Source organism: Sinocyclocheilus anshuiensis, unplaced genomic scaffold (assembly GCF_001515605.1).
Source record: "Sinocyclocheilus anshuiensis isolate Anshui unplaced genomic scaffold, SAMN03320099.WGS_v1.1 scaffold1365, whole genome shotgun sequence".
Classification (NCBI taxonomy): Eukaryota; Metazoa; Chordata; class Actinopteri; order Cypriniformes; family Cyprinidae; genus Sinocyclocheilus; species Sinocyclocheilus anshuiensis.
This window is the reverse complement of record NW_015551032.1, coordinates 795,073-815,685: the sequence shown is the minus strand read 5'-3', so window position 1 is coordinate 815,685 and position 20,613 is coordinate 795,073. Positions and strand designations below refer to the sequence as shown.

The 20,613-nt window shown below is 35.8% G+C and overlaps 1 protein-coding gene across 1 annotated transcript in view; it reads right to left on the bottom strand.

Annotated features, from left to right (window-relative positions):
* Positions 1-20,613, bottom strand: part of LOC107661219 (extracellular matrix protein FRAS1-like) — a 133,051-nt gene that overhangs the window by 84,153 nt on the left and 28,285 nt on the right. The window contains exons 3-5 of the mRNA XM_016450718.1: positions 3,824-3,931; positions 1,734-1,826; positions 1,162-1,321 (exon numbers count right to left, since the gene is read on the bottom strand). Coding sequence (XP_016306204.1) covers positions 1,162-1,321; positions 1,734-1,826; positions 3,824-3,931 — 361 coding nt within the window. The remainder of the gene's footprint in view (positions 1-1,161; positions 1,322-1,733; positions 1,827-3,823; positions 3,932-20,613) is intronic.

Genomic DNA, 20,613 nt, shown 5'->3' with positions numbered 1-20,613 from the left:
GTTTGATTAAAATTTATAAGGTCAAAAACGTTTAAAAATAAACTATAAGAATGGATGAATTGTTTACAGTAACTTCAGTAACATGCACTTTGAAATTAGTTAATTTCCATTTAAAGGGGGCATAACACACACAGTTTCACCCAATCTCATGTTAATCTTAAGTACCTATAGAGTAGTAATGCATCCTTCATATCTCCAAAAGGTCTTTAGTTTTATCATATTTATAAAAGAGAGATACAGCTTTACGATTCTCTCCGAAAAAAGCAGAGCTCCTGGAGGCGCGCCGTGGGCGGAGCTAAAGAGTGACGAGCACTTGAGCGCCGATTGTCAACAAAACAATTCTAAATCATGACGGGTGTCTATTAAGACAAAATAAAGGTTTTTTTTTTTAGGTGTAGCTTATATTTGCTTCACTGTGACCATTAATATTGTTTTAATATATATTATAAATAAACAGATTCACTATAATTATAAATTAGCATAGATCAATAAATGAGCAAATATATAAATATTGATATAAACAAATATCCGTTGTATTTGTCCTAGAAAAACTAATATAAAATAATAAAATGAACTAAAGCATTAAAAAATTAGAGGAAACAAAAGAAAATATTATTCTTCTGTATTCCATAAATAGTTAAATAATAAATAACTAAAAAATATATATATATATCATTATGTTACGGTAATTTATTCTGATTTTCTTCTGTAGTTCTTTAGGAACTGATAAAGAGTAAAGATATGTGTTGTCTCGTGTTCTACAGGACCACCATTCTGTCTCCATTTTAAGGACCAATTCTCACTATTATCTAGTAGCTTATTAGCATGCATATTACTAGCATATTGGCTGTTTATTAATACTGATTAGTCAGATATTAATACCTTATTCTGCATGCCCATAACAACTACCTTAACCATAACATCTATACTTAACAACTACCTTACTAATTATTAATAAGAAGCAAATTAGGAGTTTATTGAGGGAAAACTCTTAGTTAATAGATATGTGTTCCCTATTCTAAAGTGTTACCCAATTTTTTCCATAATGTAAAATACAATGACTGACTAAAACCAGAAGCAATGGTTGAGGAAAGCAATCACTTTCACCAACAGCAAGTAGCCCATCATGTTGTGCATGAAAAAAGTTGCAGCTTACTGTACCTCCATTGTGAGCACATACAGGGCAGCAGTCTCCGTCTGGGATGAAAGGACTCTGGTCTTTCCCACAACTAAGAGAAGGACAAGCACGTGGCCCACAGGTCACCTTCCCATGAGAGCATGTGCACACCGAACATTTGGAATTACTCCACTGACTGTCATGCTGAGTGAGTGGAAGCAGGAGAGAGGTAAATCAGGACATGGATGAAGAGAAATGTTGATTGCAAAAATGAATTAAAACACAGTTATCTTTAAATCTGTGCAAACAGAATATCACAAATATCACTTATTGTTCTGAGCCCCAATACCAACACAGCCTGCTCCCTAAAGTAAATGCTACTTGACTTGAAAGCTACACTGCTAGAATCTTAAACAGGGCACCAAGTGGCTCTTTAGCAGGGATGATTGAAACAAAAAAAAAGAAGCTTGCTCTGTCAGGGAAGAGTGGAACACAACCAAAAACGCTATTGTGCACAAAACGAAGCAATCACTGAGTTGGCTGCTTGACCAAAAGTGGGAAGAAAGGGGCTTTTAGCATCTTTCATTGGAGTGGTGTCATAAGCAGTGTTACTTACCCCATAAACCATTCCTTCATGCTGACAGACCCCGGGCAACTGTGCAAAACATTCTGGACAGCACTTGTTGGGTGGGATTCTCAAGCGTTGACCCTAGGAAAACATCCAGAGAAACATTTAAACAGTTGCATTAGCATCTCAGAGAAAGTTTTATCAGGACTCAAGAGCAATGAGACATAATACGGACTCAAAAATATTGGCATTTGCAAGCAGTGTTTTTTAGTGTTATTTAGATACTACAAACGTATTTATTAATATTTTAAATGAGCTTTGATATTTATGTTTTAAATGATCAGATTTCATTTTAAATTTGGTTTAAGTTTTTATTAATTTTGTTATGTGCATTTGCTATTTTTATAAATCTTTATATTTAGCTTTAATCTTATTTCAGTTTGAGTTTTAGTAATTTCAGTACTTCACCTGCAACCTACTTTTATTTCAGTTAGTCGCCAAGGCAACATTTCTCATTTCTGTTCAAGTTTTTCAAGTTTGAATTTTTCATCTAATATTAATACTTAATTTTATTTCAGCCTTATTTCAATTAACAACTTTTTCTGTTGTTTTAGTTTTTAGTTAATAACAACAACGCTGTTACTGTTCTTACTGCTACACATTTCTTGCAATGTTTAATGCAATAAGATAACACCAAAATGTTCTTGACATCTCAACAGAGGCCTGTTGCATGAAGCCGGTTTTGTTTGTTTTTTTCCCAGGTAAGTTCACATTTAGGCCTACTTCGAGCAAACTCAAACGGGCAAAACTCGCTTCAAATGAAAGCAGTTTACAGTGAAAGGAGTTTAGAGAAAAAATTGCCAGTCTTTTACTGCTAATTATTTAATATATTTATATTTTATGAATTATAATTACTTGTAACTCATATAATATATTCACTGAATTATTATATGAACTAGCGATTAATATTAAACTTTGAATTTAAATTAATTAAAATATATACATATAAATAAGCTTTAATATATAAAGCTTTGAAAATGACAAAACTTGTGTATTTTCTTTTGAGCTCTTTGTGAAACTATTTAAATAATTAAATTCAGTTTAATCATTTGCATAGTGATATGTTTTATGCGAGCACACAGCCAGACACACCTGAGCAGCAGATATGCTAAGATGCTTTGTTTACCTTGCTGTGTCGTGGGAGTGCAGCAGACGCCAGTAGTGAAAACACGGAATGGACTTTAATTTATATGGACTCTGAATGAGCCAAGTGGAATGGATTTGAGGAAGCAGCAGCGTGGAAGTCAAGGCTGTAGCTAAAACACGAAATGGATACTCAAATACAGTGGTTCCGATGCCCATGCAGGATGAACACTCTAGCCAATATTATTTTATCCCCATAACTTAAGTATCACAGCAATGCTATTTCAGCAATATCACACAAGCAAGAGCACTGCTGATTGCAAACAGCCACGCTGATATTTAGATCAACAGCATGATTGTTAATGTGTGACAGTGCTTTTGTACAACTGTTAAATAAACAATAGGTTAAAACAGTACATTTAGACACAATACTGCCAGTTACTCTGTAGGAAATAGTTCCAAACAAAAAGAACTGACACACAGCAGTGGCTTTACTGAATGAATAAGTGTTTTTGAAGAAATCTGTTGTGAATGATACAATGACTCACTCGTAAAGACCTACTGATATACTAGTCTGCAACTGGACGGTAGTCATTGAAGCAGGATGGAGACGACTTCTTCGGGACTGGAATGATGGTGGTGGCTTTGAAGCATGTGGGGACAACAGCCTGGCTTAGCGTGATGTTGAAAATAATGTAACCAGCAGAAAATGAAATATACTGGAACACTTCAACTTCATAATCTTTAATGAACCCACTTAGAAATCCTTTGAGAACAAGGTTACACTGAATCCTCTTTTAAATGGTTCTTGGTAGAACCCTCATTGTTTGAACCATTTGCAACACGGTTTTTAGTATCGGTTGCTTTGAATTGGACCAAAAGCATTAATGTTTAACTGGCCACTTTCATTCCTAAAAAGCTAACAATGCATTCATCTACCCAAGCATTGTTATTGCCCTGTTTTAATGGCTCATTATCAAATACTTCATTCTTACCCTCTGAAAGTCACACTGGGGATTTCGGCAGCGAGTGGGTTTGCAGATGACAATATCATTGTAGCAGATGCAGTCTTGACAGGTGTCTGGTTTCCATGATGTATTGTTCTATAACAGGAAGAAAAGTACAAAGACATAAATCCATGCCCACCAAATGCCATCATCTCTCAGTTCATGATGCATGCGTTGGGAATGACACGGCACTAAAAAGCAAAACCTTGACAGTGTAACATCTGGAGATGACAACATAAAAACAAATCAGAGGGATCAGTGTCCAAGCTCAAATAATGATTCTAAAGTAATTTTCTTACTAAACATTCACAATTGTCAATTTTCAAAACAGCTTCAGAATTTTTATTGTATTTGTTAGAAATTCCTAGCTGAAACTGTTTAAACAAGGTCATTGGAAATAGTTAAGTTATCATGCATTTAACCCGAGACATCTCCATTCCCTACAATAAATGTTAGAACATCAACAGATAAGACTGAACGAGGTTGCTTTGGTATTTTAAAATGTATTAACAGTCTTGCCTGAGGGACCTACTGCTTTAAAAGGGTATTGGATGATCAAATAGGTAAAACAGAGGAGGAGCCTCTTTTATGTCAATGTAGCAGACCTAAACAGACAATTTGGACTGGACCTAAAACAGGGTCTTTGCTAAAACTTTAAAAAAGTGGTCATGAACTTAGAAATCAAAATTGCCTTAATCTTTTGACACTTAAGAGGTCACTGTACTATAAAAACATTCTGTAAGTTTCAGAATTCAAACTTTCTCGTCAGTCTTGTATTGAAGCCAATCTGCCAAAACGACAGGTTGTGGAATGTGCTACTTTATGACGTAATAGTGTGGCTAAACTCCGCCTCCACAGAAGATGATCAGCGCCTGCTTCTACATCACTGCCTGTTTAGCTCCGCCCACCGATTCACTCATGTAGTGTAAATAACAAGAGACGTAAATGCAGGTCTACGCAGAAACCAAACGATAAAGATGGCTCAGAAGACAACAAGACGCTGTGCAGTGCCAAGTTGTGGAAAAACACAGTCTTTGCATGGTCTTCCTTCTGATCCCAACATTAGGGAAAGAATGGATGAACTCTATTTTTAATGAAGATCCAGACCACGCCAGCAAGAACTCGGTCCTTTGTTTACTTAATTTCAACAGCGGATTAATTTACAAACAAGGCACAATTTTCAAAAAGATTGAAACTAAAAGACAATGCTGTGCGACTATATTGGATCTGACAGTAATGTCGCACCACACAAGTCTGAGTAACTGTTTTTATTACGTGGTCACTAGTGCTTTGTCTGTTATTACAGATTGTTTGATATGTACTGAGTATTTATGTGTTTTTAACCACATCAGCGTCCATCTATGAAGGATTTGGCTGTCAAATATATACAACTGTTAGCCAATCATAGCAGTGGCCGTTTACTTCCGAGTCTACAATCTGCCACACCTATTCAAACAGAGCGTTCCGATGAGGGGGTCAAAACAGGACAGAAAATAACCTATTACTTCTAAATGATGATGTTTTTTTATCTTGATAACATTTAAAGCGGACAGAACAAAATGATAAAAAGGCAGTTCATGACCCCTTTAAGAAAGGTCAGGGTGAATGAAACCCTGTGCTGCCACTGAAGCTTTGATTTAAGTAGTCTTACAGTCATTTGATGACAGCTGTCTCAATGCAAGCCAAGCCAGACTGCAACTAAAATGGTTGCAAATGGAAAAAATAACCATTTTAAAAATAATGTTAAAAGCAGACATCATCGGTAACAGTAAGGAAAGGTTTGTGTGCATTTAAAGTGGTTTTGTCAGATCTCAAACTGGAGCACATGCCAGTGTTTCCTACACACAACAAACAAATGACTCTTATGGACCATTCTTTTTAATGAGTTAGTAAAAAGAAATCCCACTGTAACTTTGAATTCTGAATTAATAACGTATTCTAAAAAACACAAATAATATTATTTGCTATTGTTTAGCATATACGGCTCAATGTTAATGCTGAATTAACTGTAAATTTGTTTGGATGACTTGTTCGAGCCATATATTCAACAGAACATTTCACAGTTTTCCGCTGAACAGGCAAACATATTCGGTCACAATTTAGTTTAGGGACTAATTCTCACTATTCACTAGCTATTAACTATGACTTTTGCCCCAATAAACTCTTAATTTGCTGCTTATCAATAGTTAGTAAGGTAGTTGTTAAGTTTAGGTATGGGGTGGGTTAAGGGATCTAAAATATGGTCATGCAGAATAAGGCATTAATATGTGCTTTACAAGTACAAATAAACAGCTATTAAGCTAGTAATATGCTTGCTAATACACAACTAGTTAATAGTGAGAATTGCTTCCTAAACTAAAGTGTTACCAAATATTCTTACAAAACAGAGTGATATTTTAATGACACAAATACAGTCAGACAATTTAATTTATAAGAGCTGATGTTAAGCAGAAAACAAAATAATATTGCTTCAACTAGATATCCACACAAATCGGTTAAATGCACCAAGCAGTGAGCTATGTCAGAAGTTTATTTAAAGTTTATGTGACAATTCAGATATACAGTATGTACACAAAACTTTGATTTGCTCTTACGGATCATAAATTCTGTACAGCTGTGTTATAAATCACACACAGTGACAGATATCCTGAGGAGCCATCTTGTCAAAGTGACATTTTGTGCAAGTGTTGATGGGTTGCGCATTTCAGCACAGCACCTAGGCTCTGAAGTGACACTCTGCACAGATGTCTTAATGGGAAATGGCCCCAATGTGGCTTTGAATGGCCAGCTCTGAGAGATCTGAGCACAGTCAATATCTCAGCAAACTGTCCGTGGTATCCAGAGGCCCAGTGTGGTGATAGAATCTCAGTCTGAGTTCTATTAACACATCTCATGCAATCTGTGACATGCAGCACATTCAGCTATAACTGTGAAAATATAACATCGCACCTATAAGGACCAATTTAGTCATGTAATGAGAAAAAAAGTAATGAAAACATTAATATGTTAAAGGGATAGTTCAACCGAAAATTTATATTTGTATTATTCCAAGCACATATTTTTCTGTGGAACACAAGAAGATTAGTCTTTGAAGAATATTCTGTCCACTCTTTTCCATGGAAGGAAAATAAATGAGGATTTGGGCTGTCAAGTTTCAAATGAAAGGACAGAATTTTCATTTTGGGGTGAACTTTAGGCAAGAGCCTTAAAGGGATAGTTCATCCAAAAATGAAAATTTGATGTTCATATGACCCCTTTAAAATCAAGTCAATGTAATGGAAATTGTGTTGATGAAGCCTGTTTTTAATCAGCTATATAAAAGAACAGCTGCAGAATTCAAATGAAAAGCGTGCTGTGCTTTCTTAGCCTAATCATAACTTGATAAAACCCTCTATATGACATTACTCACAAAACTCCAGGTATTTCCTGACATTTCATAAATGATAATCTTATCAGACCAATCAAAACAAAATGAATTTGAATTAGCCTGAGCTAGCTTGAATCAACAATTGGCCACAGCCATATCACCCTGCAGCCCAAAACTGGTTGCCCACTGAAGTTAAGCAGGGCTGAGCCTGGTCAGTACCTGGATGGGAGACCTCTTGGGAAAACTAGGTTGCTGCTGGAAGAGGTGTTAGTGAGGCCAGCAGGGGGTGCTCACCCTGTGGTCTGTGTGGGTCCTAACGCCCCAGTGTAGTGACGGGGACACTATACTGTCAAAAAGCACCGTCTTTCGGATGAGACGTTAAACCGAGGTCCTGACTCTCTGTGGTCATTAAAAATCCCATGGCACTTCTCGTAAAGAGTAGGGGTGTAACCCCGGCGTCCTGGCCAAATTGTCCCCCTGGCCCTTGTCAATCATGACCTCCTAATAATCCCCATCCACTTGATTGGCTCTATGACTTTCTCTCCTCTCCACCTGTAGCTGGTGTGTGGTGAGCGCACTGGCGCTGCTGTCCTGTGGCTGCCGTCGCATCATCCAAGTGGATGCTGCACACTGGTGGTGGTTAAGGAGAGACCCCCCCCCATGATTGTAAAGCGCTTTGGGTGTACAAGAATACACAATAAAGCACTATATAAATGCATCATTCACTCATTCATTCAACATTGTTACTCAACATTCAAACACAAGGCTCATGTGTTAACATCTACTGTATAATGGTTTATTAGATCTCTAATGTTCACAGTTCACTTGAAGGATGCTGGTCACTCTCTGTGGAAATATTTGCATTATTCCAGGAAGCAGGAAGCATGTACTACGGTGGTGGAACACGACACTGAATTAGGTCGTTTATTTATCATATTAAAAACATGTTCAGAATACACGGACTAAGACTTTTAAAATATTTGCTTGATATGGCTGCCTTTAACATATTACTATTACTCGCGTGGCGTCTTTTAAAACTCTTCGGCTTGTTCTAACTTGCGCTGTCCTCTACCCTACCTGACAACCATGGAATAAGCATGATGTTATGCAATGCAGAAACCATGATACCATGGCAATGGCACAGAGGTGAGAAATGCAAGCCAAATGTTCAAAACATACAAACTAAAAAGCTGCCCATCCCTGAGGAACAGAGGGTGCATGGTTAACACTTCAGCAATGAGAGCAGGACAGACTCAAAAACACTGATTGAGACTCTTTGTTAAACTCAGAAGGGTAAATGTGGCATCTGTGAAGATCCAAGGCACACACTGCTGACCTCATTATAGTCCAGCGAGGAGTCATTGCACAGGGAGCAAATAGTAGCCAGTTCCACCAGACCATCATATTCTCCACACTGCACTGGCTTGTCGGCTTTCAGCCTAAGGGGAGAGATCATTGTTGCAAGATGAAGGGATGTAAATACAAACCAGAATGAGCATTAGATTATTTTGAATAGGTAAAAATGACAAGATGTTTTGGGAAGGATCAAGTGCTCTGAGTGTGTTTGTGTACTCTTACACTTGTCCCTCCGGAGCATAGGTTGAGCCGGTGATGGTGAACTCATGCAGGGAGCAGCTGGTGTCATCAGCCTTATTAAGCACAAACATCTAAGAGAGACAAAAGTGAGATAGGGAGAGAGACAGATTAATGAAACAAACTGAACATCAAGGAACCCACTTTTTTGGACAATGCATTTCTATAACTTTTTTTATTCATGATTACTGAATAAAGTTGTTCTGTTTTAATTTAAAATAGTTTTAAGAAGGCACATTTCACAACTGAACATAACTCGAGGCTCAACAGTAAGCCGAGTAATATCACAACAGTAATATCTAACAATGTTAAATATACTGGCCAAATGGTCTGGCACAAAAAATCTTATTGTTGAACCTTGAAACTAAAACAAATAAATTAAAACCTAATGGTTAGAGAGTCAGACTTGTAACCCAAAGGTCGTGGGTTCGAGCCTCTGTACCGGCAGGAATTGTAGGAGGAGGGAGTGAATGACCAGCACTCTCTTCCACCCTCAATACCACGACTGAGGTGAGACCCTTGAGCAAGGCACCAAGGTCCCTTGGCGCTGCAGCAAATGAATGGCTACCCACTGCTCCAAGTGAGTGTTCACGGTGTGTGCGTGTTCACTACTCACTGATGTGTGTGTGCACTTGGATTCCGAGTATGGGACACCATACTTGGCAACAAGCCACGTCACGTCACTTATTCATTTCCATAACCTCCACAGGCCAAGAAACGACAATTTTAAAATTCCCTGATATTCCCAGGTTTTCCATGAGGAAATCCTGGCACAAAGTTCTAAATGCTCATAAGTTTACCAATTAAAAAGTAGTTATTGTACAACAATACACAGTAAAGCGCTATATAAATGCATCATTCATTCATTCATTCATTCATTCAACAAAGTCTGCACCTTAGGTGGAACTGAGGACATTTCTTTCTAGCATCAAAACTTCTGCTTCTAGTTCATGGAGATTACATTCCTATTGCATAGTGAGTAAGCAAGGCCCTGAAGTATTGCATTTTTAATCGCTAGTTTCAGCAATGACTGAGAGCAGGTTGTATTTCTCCAGCAGACTTTTGGGGCATTTTTGAGCAAGCAACACATTTGAGATAATGACATTTTTATCAGCTGAACAAAATAGGCCACAGAAGTTTGCTGTGCTCCAGGCACAACAGTCATAAAAAAATTAAACGACAACAGTCAACTGACATCTGTCTAATGAAATGATATATTTGAGCTATTTGTAAGGAAAAAGTTCTGACATTTAAGAACTTTAAATGAAACATGAGTTGTCACAAAACATTTCCATTAGCAACACAGTTAACTGCATTTAAAATGTTATGACGCATTTCCTGTTTTGTTATAGTTAACTAAAACTGAAAGCAAAACTATTTTCAATAAGTACTAAAAAAAAAAAAAAATAAAAATGTTAAAAAAAATTTTTAAAAAAAAAAAAAAAAAAATGGCAAAAGCACACAACAAAATTGCTAAAACTGAAACTATTGCTAAATTACTAAAACTGAAATATAAATATAATATAAATATAAATAAATAATACTAAATATCACTGGAATTTACCAATTGAATTCAATCACAATAATCCTCTAATTTAACATCCTATCCTTATAAAATTATAATTTCACTTGTATATGCGATAAGCCTAATGCCTGCATTATGTCAGTATATCAGATTTTTACATTTCCAGTCATTACTTTCACTGATAAATATTAATAAAAGTTACTAGAAAAAGATATTAGCGTCATAAAAAATTGATGTATATTTTTTATTAAACTTGCATGTTCTTTACAAATATATTATGTTTTTTTTTTATTTGCAATAATAACTGGAAACTATAGCTATGTAAAGTTATGACAGCTATAAATCCATAATATGATGACATTTGGTACAGTTATTTATCATTTTCATTACATTTCCAGTCATTACTTTCACTGATAAATATTAATAAAAGTTACTAGAAAAAGATATTAGCGTCATAAAAAATTGATGTATATTTTTTATTAAACTTGCATGTTCTTTACAAATATATTATGTTTTTTTTTTTATTTGCAATAATAACTGGAAACTATAGCTATGTAAAGTTATGACAGCTATAAATACATAATATGATGACATTTGGTACAGTTATTTATAATTTTCAACTCGTTTCCATGATTTCTTTGAAAATTGTCACGAGTCAACACCTCATATACAGTGGCCCCAAAATGTATTTGAACATATTTGGAACGTATTTGAGGAATTTTTTTCCTCACAGCTATTCTGAGCTATATTTGCAATGACCAGTCTCAAGGTTACTGTGTGAATATATAAAATTCACACTGTAGCCACAGGTATGGTTCAATACAGTTACTATAAACATGTTCCACAAAGTTTTATATCCAGAAAGTGTTCAAATACCTTTGTCTTAAATTTAAATCTATTACTAAACAATAAAGTTGAGTTTTTTTCTAAAGGTATTTTTGAAGGAATGTTCACACCTTCCCCAAAAAGCGAAGAGAGCGGGTATCCGTGTCAAAAAAGCTATTTGGTTGATGTATTGGGTTGTCTGAAACACAAAGTATGCTTGAATGTGCCCATGGACCCGCTTCAAACAACATATGAGAAGAATCGACAAATAAGGAAACTTGCTGGTGAAGCTAAAGATAGGTCTGGATTTGGTCCAGTTGACATGTTTGAGTTAACAGGAGCACACTGTGGGTAAGGTGTACCTGCACAATCTCCAGGGCACACGCGAGTTTGTGTGACAGAACATACTTGATAAATCAGCTGAGGAAGTAATGTGACATATTTGGTGGGCCATATCAGGTGCAGTTGAGATACACACCATTAGCCACAGACAAATGGTCTCTTATGTGCACTGGATGATTCAAGACTGTCTATAGTGAGGAAACCAATTTATCTTCTGTTTCTGTGTCATTCTAAGTATCATGTGACTTTCTACTCGATAAGCAAAAACAACAGTGGCTATTTTGATGAAGTTAAAAAAAACTGTCTGGGTGAAAACATCACATTAAAGCTGAAAACCCTCAAGGTCACGTGTAAATGTTCCTATTTCAATTCTATAAGTTAAAGACTAGTAGCCAAGCAAGCAGAAGGTAATTGAGTGCAAATTGAGCTGGCCTTGATTTAGGCATTGAGAGATCAGCCAGAACCAAGCCACTGCGCAGACTAATTCAATTAGAAAATGTGCTAAATCGTATCCCTAGCCAATTGAGTCCACCAGAGCAACTTAACATTATGAAAGATCTTAAAATACTGTAAGTCTTCAGTAAGTTCATTATAAATCAGCTATATGGAGGAGATTAGTCATGTGAGACAACAAAGAAGCCTGAGAAAATTGTAAAATGCTGTAATTGTTCCAAGACATGCATTCTTGTACATTCATTTTTATAAACCTTGCAAACCTAAATGTTGATTTTCTGTAATGTATTTTACATTCTTGTTGCATATTTTGCTGATTTGTCACCAAGATAATCAACATAATGTAGACGAGGTTTTGTCAAATTTACAAAAATGACTTCTTATGTTCAACAAGGCTGCATTTATTTGATTAAAATACAGTAAGAACAGTAATATTGTAAATATTATTGCAATTTAAAATAACAGTTTTGTATTTGAATGTTTTAAAATGTAATTTATTCTTATTATGAATTTTCAGCAGCCATTACTCCAGTCTTCAGTGTCACAGGATTCTTCAGAAATCATCTTATATGCTGATGCTCCAGAAACATTTGTTATTATTATCAGATGTCACATTATAAATGTTTTTTACTGTCACTTTCGATCAATTTAATGTGAAATAAAGCCTGCTGAGAAATAGAAATAGAAATCTGTTGTACCATTATAAATGCCTTTACTGTAACTATTGATCAATTTATGCATCCTTGCTGAACAAAAGTATTTGTTTCTTTCAAAAACAAAATAAAACTTACCGACCCCAAATATTTAGTAAATATAACTTCCAGCTTGCTTGCTATTTTTGGAAAAAAAAATATATAAATATATTTTGCAAATATAAAAATCTATTGCTAAAAATAAAAAAATTCATTAAAAAAATAATAATAAGAAAAAGAAACATCATGGATCCCCATGTTCAAAAATCCCAACAAAAATAAACAGATTCATTAGTGCTCTGTTACAGAACATTGTCTCTGACATTCCTGGGCAGAGTGGGCATATGTGAAAAAACCCCCGGGTGACCCTCTCTTTAACAACATGATGTAAAATGCATGAAGGACATCTGGCACCATGTTTCAGGAAAGAATGGTGTGTTGAAGACACACACAGCACTATGTTTGCAGTTCCTTTTAATAAATCTGGGTTTCAATACATTCAAATGTATTCTGTTTCGGCACTTCAATTGCCTTCTACACAACTTCCTTCTTATGCCAGCCAAGCATGATTATATGCAAATTTCTTGCAAGGCAAGTGGTGAGACTAAAAGGTTGCCAAAAAGGACTATCTATTCTATTTGTCACTGCACAGATATGCTCAAATGGTCACATCTTGTTTAGAGAAATTAAAGCAGGGAGAGACATCATAAAAATGTTAAGAAGAAAAAAAAAACTATACAATTATATAGCATGTTCTAGTTATGCTTCCTTTTTATATTGAAACTAATTTAAATGCCCCAGAGTGGATTTTATTCCCTCATTGTTATTTTTAAAAGCCTGCACAAAATATAACAATGTTGTTCTCCCAAAAGCAAATGTGATCATTTCTGCCTTCTGAATGAGCAGAGATGTGTCTCATACAGAAAAACAGAAATGTTAAGTATGAATACAATTTTCCATGAGCAGTTCAATATCATCTAGCACCCCTTGTAAACAGAAATTATGACTATAAAATGAAGGCTGTCAAGAGAGACATGTGCTTAGCTCCAACATAAAAAGAAACCAATAAATGATAGCTTTACTTCACCTTTATGCTGTGCCACTCCATTCCCGCTCACATCTAGAAGTGAATTTGGACATTTCATTTTGAAAATGATTTGGAAACATCTTGAGCACAATAATTATCACCGATAACCTGCGTGTTTGTAAGAAACAAATCCATTATTTAAGAATTTTAACTGCAAACCATTACTTCCAGCAAAGAAGTCGTCTCATCTGAATCAGGAGAGAAATATGCACAGATCAAGCACTGTTTACAAAATTAAACAGTCCAAAACAGTCCTAAAAAAATGTCAGTGGATTTTAATGTAAGAGGACAACAGGGTATGGACTTTTTCACTACTGTAAGCATTATTATGGATTGGGGGCCAGAACCAACTGTTTAATGTTAAAATGCCTCGTTGATGGATTTGTTTCTCCAAACACGCAGCTTTTCACTTCATAAGATTAAATTGATGGACTGGAGTCGTGTGGATTGTGGATTATTTTAATGTTTTTATTGACGCTACATTTCTCCAAAACTGTTATGATGAAGAAACAAACTAGTGTTGGGCGATATGGTCATTTTTCAAATCGTCATATCGCCAGCCTGTGAGATTGCCGATACACGATATTATCGAGCGTGTATGGGTGGGGGCAAGTGAGAGACTCTCTGTACTTATCATAGGCTATTTCATAACTATGTGGTGTTTTAAACCGCGCGGACGCGCGAGAGAGAGCCTATGACAGCACCAATAATCGAAATAATATACTTTCAAACATAGGCTATTGATAAACTAACATGTTAAATAGAAAAATATTTAAAACAGCTATTTCATATATATTCGGATACAACAGTCATACATCGCTATTAGGACCGCTCGTTCTGTGACAAGTTTGCCGCATCGGCGCACAGAAGTTATCAGTATAAAAGGTCCGCAGTCAACGGTGAAAATAAAAAAAGTAGATTTATTTTAAAGAACAACAGTTTAACACTGAATAGTGGACATAAACGAACACGTTAAATATAAACGTATTTAAAACAGGTAAGTTCATATATTTGGAGTAAAGTTCAATTGAACGGATACGTCAGTCATACAGCGCTCCGGACCGCGCACCCCATGACGAGCCTGACGCGCCGTCACAGAAACAAGAATGAAATGCATTCTAACATAACTGTGGCATTAAACTCAGTTAGTGAGGGCTCGGTTAAAATATTGCACATATATAGGCCGTTCAGATTACTTGTTAAAATGCAATGAAATACCTTATATCAGCAGACGATGTACGTCTGTGTTTGTGGTTGGAGACTCCTTCACCGGCTACAGGCTCTAATCCTCATTTGCGCGAGTGTGAAATGCGGTGCTGAAGTGAAATAGCGGGGCAGTTTGATAATAATAGCCGAATTATAATAGGCCGCAATACATTTATAGGAGAATGAGCCTAATATCATCTTGACTATCGACAAAGACATTTGCTATCGTCGATATCTCTGACAATCGTCGATACACGATACTATCGTCACAAACCTAAAACAAACCCATCTACATCTTGAATGGCGTGAAGGGTGAGTAAATTTTCAGCAATTCTTATTATTTTTTTATTACTTTAATAACAAGATTTTATTATACTGTCATTCTTTTCAGGAGAAAAAAAGCACAGAATGAAAGTGGCTGTAAGTATTTCAACAACATTTCAAAAGCCATTTAGAATTTGACAACTCTTTTAAAAGACTGCGTATTCAAATTTACAGATCAGTCAGATGTGTCATGGACATTTTAGTTGATTTCATTTAAATAATACAATTTATTACTGCAGGAAGCAGTTTTCAGTTTTACTAGAGGAAAGCTGAATACTGAAGCCATTCTTATAGTTGGTGTGTGTTAGAAGATAAAAAGAAAAGGACACAATGAAAGTGATAATGAAATGAAGGAGAAAAAGGACCATGATCAAACGCTTCTGGCTGTGGTCAAATGGATTTTTGTTTTCAATAATTGACAGTTTCTGTCAACTTGTTATTTTTGCCAAAAAGAGAAGAAAATGGCAAAAGCTTTAACTTATGTTGAAAACATTGAAATATTAACTATATCAGTGCTGTTAATGAAGCTCAATATGACTTTATTCTTTCAGCAATGCTTTATTTCTTTCTTTCATGATTTTCACATTATTTGTACACCTTACAACAAAATGTATGTGGCACTTCAGCCATGCAGTTCCGCGCAATGCCCGCAGTTGGACTCGTCCAGCGCCGCCTCGGCGTGGGCCAGGCCCAGGCAGGCGACGCAGTAGTCATGCTGATCCGGCGGCTCTATCGGTCCCGCGCAGATCTTGCAGGTTGTTGCCATAGTGAATTCAACAGGTGAAGTAGAAGATTCTGACGAGAAACAAGAATGAGATGCGTTCTAACATAACTGTGGCATTAAACTCAGTTAGTGAGGGCTCGGTTAAAATATTGCACATATATAGGCCGTTCAGATTACTTGTTAAAATGCAATGAAATACCTTATATCAGCAGACGATGTACGTCTGTGTTTGTGGTTGGAGACTCCTTCACCGGCTACAGGCTCTAATCCTCATTTGCGCGAGTGTGAAATGCGGTGCTGAAGTGAAATAGCGGGGCAGTTTGATAATAATAGCCGAATTATAATAGGCCGCAATACATTTATAGGAGAATGAGCCTAATATCATCTTGACTATCGACAAAGACATTTGCTATCGTCGATATCTCTGACAATCGTCGATACACGATACTATCGTCACAAACCTAAAACAAACCCATCTACATCTTGAATGGCGTGAAGGGTGAGTAAATTTTCAGCAATTCTTATTATTTTTTTATTACTTTAATAACAAGATTTTATTATACTGTCATTCTTTTCAGGAGAAAAAAAGCACAGAATGAAAGTGGCTGTAAGTATTTCAACAACATTTCAAAAGCCATTTAGAATTTGACAACTCTTTTAAAAGACTGCGTATTCAAATTTACAGATCAGTCAGATGTGTCATGGACATTTTAGTTGATTTCATTTAAATAATACAATTTATTACTGCAGGAAGCAGTTTTCAGTTTTACTAGAGGAAAGCTGAATACTGAAGCCATTCTTATAGTTGGTGTGTGTTAGAAGATAAAAAGAAAAGGACACAATGAAAGTGATAATGAAATGAAGGAGAAAAAGGACCATGATCAAACGCTTCTGGCTGTGGTCAAATGGATTTTTGTTTTCAATAATTGACAGTTTCTGTCAACTTGTTATTTTTGCCAAAAAGAGAAGAAAATGGCAAAAGCTTTAACTTATGTTGAAAACATTGAAATATTAACTATATCAGTGCTGTTAATGAAGCTCAATATGACTTTATTCTGTCAGCAATGCTTTATTTCTTTCTTTCATGATTTTCACATTATTTGTACACCTTACAACAAAATGTATGTGGCACTTCAGCCATGCAGTGTACAAACTATAACATTTTTCTAAAATCAGAGTTCACTTCACTGAGCACTTTTGCCCTACACAACCATTGAATTATTAATGCCAAAAACCTTGAAAGATGCCAGGGACAACAACACCACAGCACTCTAACCAGGTAAATCTGTTCACCTGTGCAAAACAAAATCGCTCTCTGGATGGAAGTGAAATTCCTCTAGACACAAGAAAGAGTGATGGTAAATTATTTACAAAAATGGCTTTGTGGGAAAACCTGTTCTTAAGGTGGGTTCTGTCAAACAATGTGGCAGATTTGCCAGGAAAAGGAATCGCTTTAAGTAGGCTGTTTCCGAGAAGAATGCAGGCAGTGTTACGACTTAATGGTTAACATTTGTGACCCTGGAGCACAAAACCAGTCTTAAGTCGCTGGGGTATATTTGTAGCAATAGCCAAAAATACATTGTACGAGTCAAAATTATAGATTTTTCTTTAATGCCAAAAATCATTAGGATATTAAGTAAAGATCATGTTCCATGAAGATATTTTGTAAATTTCCTACCGTAAATATATCAAAACTTCAGTTTTGATTAGTAATATGCATTGCTAAGGACTTTTTTGGACAACTTTAAAGGCGATTTTCTCAGTATTTTGATTTTTTTGCACGCTCAGATTCCAGATTTTCAAATAGTTGTATCTCGGACAAATATTATCCTATCCTAACAAACCATACATCAATGGAGAGCTTATTTATTCAGCTTTCAGATGATGTATGAATCTCAATTTCAAGAAATTGACCCTTATGACTGGTTTTGTGGTCCATGGTCATGATCATGCTGGATGGTTGATCAAACAGATTTATTCCAGCAGGGGACTCCATTCACTCCCTTATCTTGGTCAATTATTTTACTTGCAAAAATTATTTAGTTACAAATATAAATTGCATTTAAAAACTATATAAACTACCAAAAATTAGGGGTCATTACTCCAGTCTTCAGTGTCATATGATCCTTTAGAGACCATTTTTATGTTCCTATTTGATGCTCAAAACAATTCTTGTTATCAATGTTGAAAACAGTTGTGCTGCTTAATATTTATGTGGAAACCATGAAACATTCTTCAGGATTCTTTGATGGACAAAAAGTTGAAAAGCACAACATTAGTTTGAAATAGAAATATTTTGTAATATAACAAACGTCTTTTCTGTCAATTTTGACCAAATTAATATTTAAAAAATGCATGTTTCTTGAATGGTTGTGTTTGAATGAACTAAAATTAATTACATTTAAAAAGACATGCTAGGGGACTTATCAATGCTGTTTAAAAATATATCCTAAATGAATGCCAAATGATGGTTCTGCAAAGGGATTTTGCTAAATTTTTTTACAACTGCAACAGGAATGTCGATGGCAGATTCAATAAAAAAAAAGTAACTTTTTTTTTTTAATAATATGCCTGACAAAGCTTATAAAATTATTAAGTTTTGCAAGCTTTGAGAGTGTGCAACATTTTTTATATTAGTTGTGTTAACTGTGATGCCTTTCCACTCAGGTGTGTTTATTTATGTATTAAAATGAAGTTGTAAAATGAAAACAAAACACTTGACAAACACTGATGAAGACCCCTGATGCCCCAGACTATTGACAAAAATGCACCCTTAGACTATGGTTTGTGTAAACAGTGCTCTGTTGAGAAACACTTTGTATAGGTATCGATTTAGCTCTCACCAACCTTTCTTCTGGCATACTGGCATTTTTGTGAATAAAAAAAAATCCCTTATATTTGCACTCAGCAATCAATATTTTCTAGAACAGGTTGCTGTCACTCTGCTTTATAAAGCTGCAAGCAAATATAAAAGTCTCAATGGTTATTTGTATTTGATGATCATAAATAAATGACACTATAATAACGTTTGAGACTTTCACCATTGCCATTAGGTTGAAAATAATAATGATGATATTTCAGCCAACTGCCTGCATGCATTATCACTGGAACTGTACCTAGGGACATGCCGGGCCAGGACTGGGCCATGGGGTGGAAATGAGGATGTATGGATTACAAATTGCCAAGAGCTTTGACAGCTTTAGAGGCCAGCAGGAGCCTATCAGAGCAAACAGGCCATAAGCAGGCTGACTGTGAAGAAAAATCTGCAGTCAGTCACAAAAACTCAAGGGGTCTGCGGCTGAGCCAAACCCCACTGAGGACTAGAGAGCTGGAGACAGATGGATGTCAAACTTGGAGGACGACTAAAATGAGTCTATCTCTGCTCCCTCCAGATTCCATGGAAAGACTGGAAGGGGAGCTAGACATTTTACAAAAAAAAAAGGCCTGTACTAAGAGGATTATAAGCATATGTTTGGGATTAAAAAGTTTACTCCAGGTCAATGGTACAATTCACTTATTCACTGCTCAAATACAACTTGTTCCAGAGAATACATACAAGAATAGATTGTTAATCAGCAGTGCACCTAAAAGCTAAGAACTCATGCATAAAAGTTTGCATACCACAGCAGAATCAGTGTAACAAAACAATGGAGTCTGCAACACGTTTATGGAGTTTATTCAAAAACAAACAAAAAAAAGAAAAAATTAAAGAAAAAAAGAAAAGAAAAGAAAAGAAAGGAAAATAGCAACTGTTGTGCAGTACTAAACCGGGCATTACAACGAGACAAATCTTTGTAGAACTGCATAGAACTGTACCAAGTCCAAACATTGTCACTGAGCTTCATTATGCCACTGGCCTGTTTAATCACCATGTGTGGCAAGCAAATTCTTCTCTCTCACTTTATCTGGATGTGAGGAGCTAGAATCTGAGAGTTCAATAAATAAAAGATGATATGCACAGCTCGAGTTTGAATTCAGTAACCAACACTACCATCTGATAAATTGTAGGAATCAAAGCCCAGCATGCCTCAGAACCATGTTGCTCAAAGATGTTTGCATATTGCATATGAACTGCATGCAGGTGAAATGAAAGTAATATAGAATTATGAAAGTAAATATTCAGTTCATTCTTTAGTGCTTTTGTTGCAATATGAGTCCAGTGAATTGTGCTGACCACATTTTTAAATTGCTACATATTGCTTTTTGATCATGACTCGCACATTTCAGAAACATTGGATTATTTAATTCCTGTCCACACCAAGCTAAAATACAGACATCAGTAAAAGTGTGCAAGTGCATGGTCAAATGTTTGTAACGATATGCACATTTCCAAGAAAGGTTTGTTATTTATACTTCAAAATATGTGCAAACAAAACAGCATACATACTTTTCGAAGGCCACTTTGTACATATAAAACATTTATAAAAAAGGCCGCAGAACTTGTGCTTCGTAAGCGCCATTGTACACTTGAAATTACTGCTATTCACCCTGAAAAGCGAGCGTATAACAAATTTCATAAATAACTGAGTAGGCAGTCACAGACAGCTGGTGATTTTTCTGCTACAGTATTCCACAGTAAGAGTTTTTTTTTCCTACACTACTACACTTCTCCCTGGAGGTTTAGACTGATTGTGGAACCT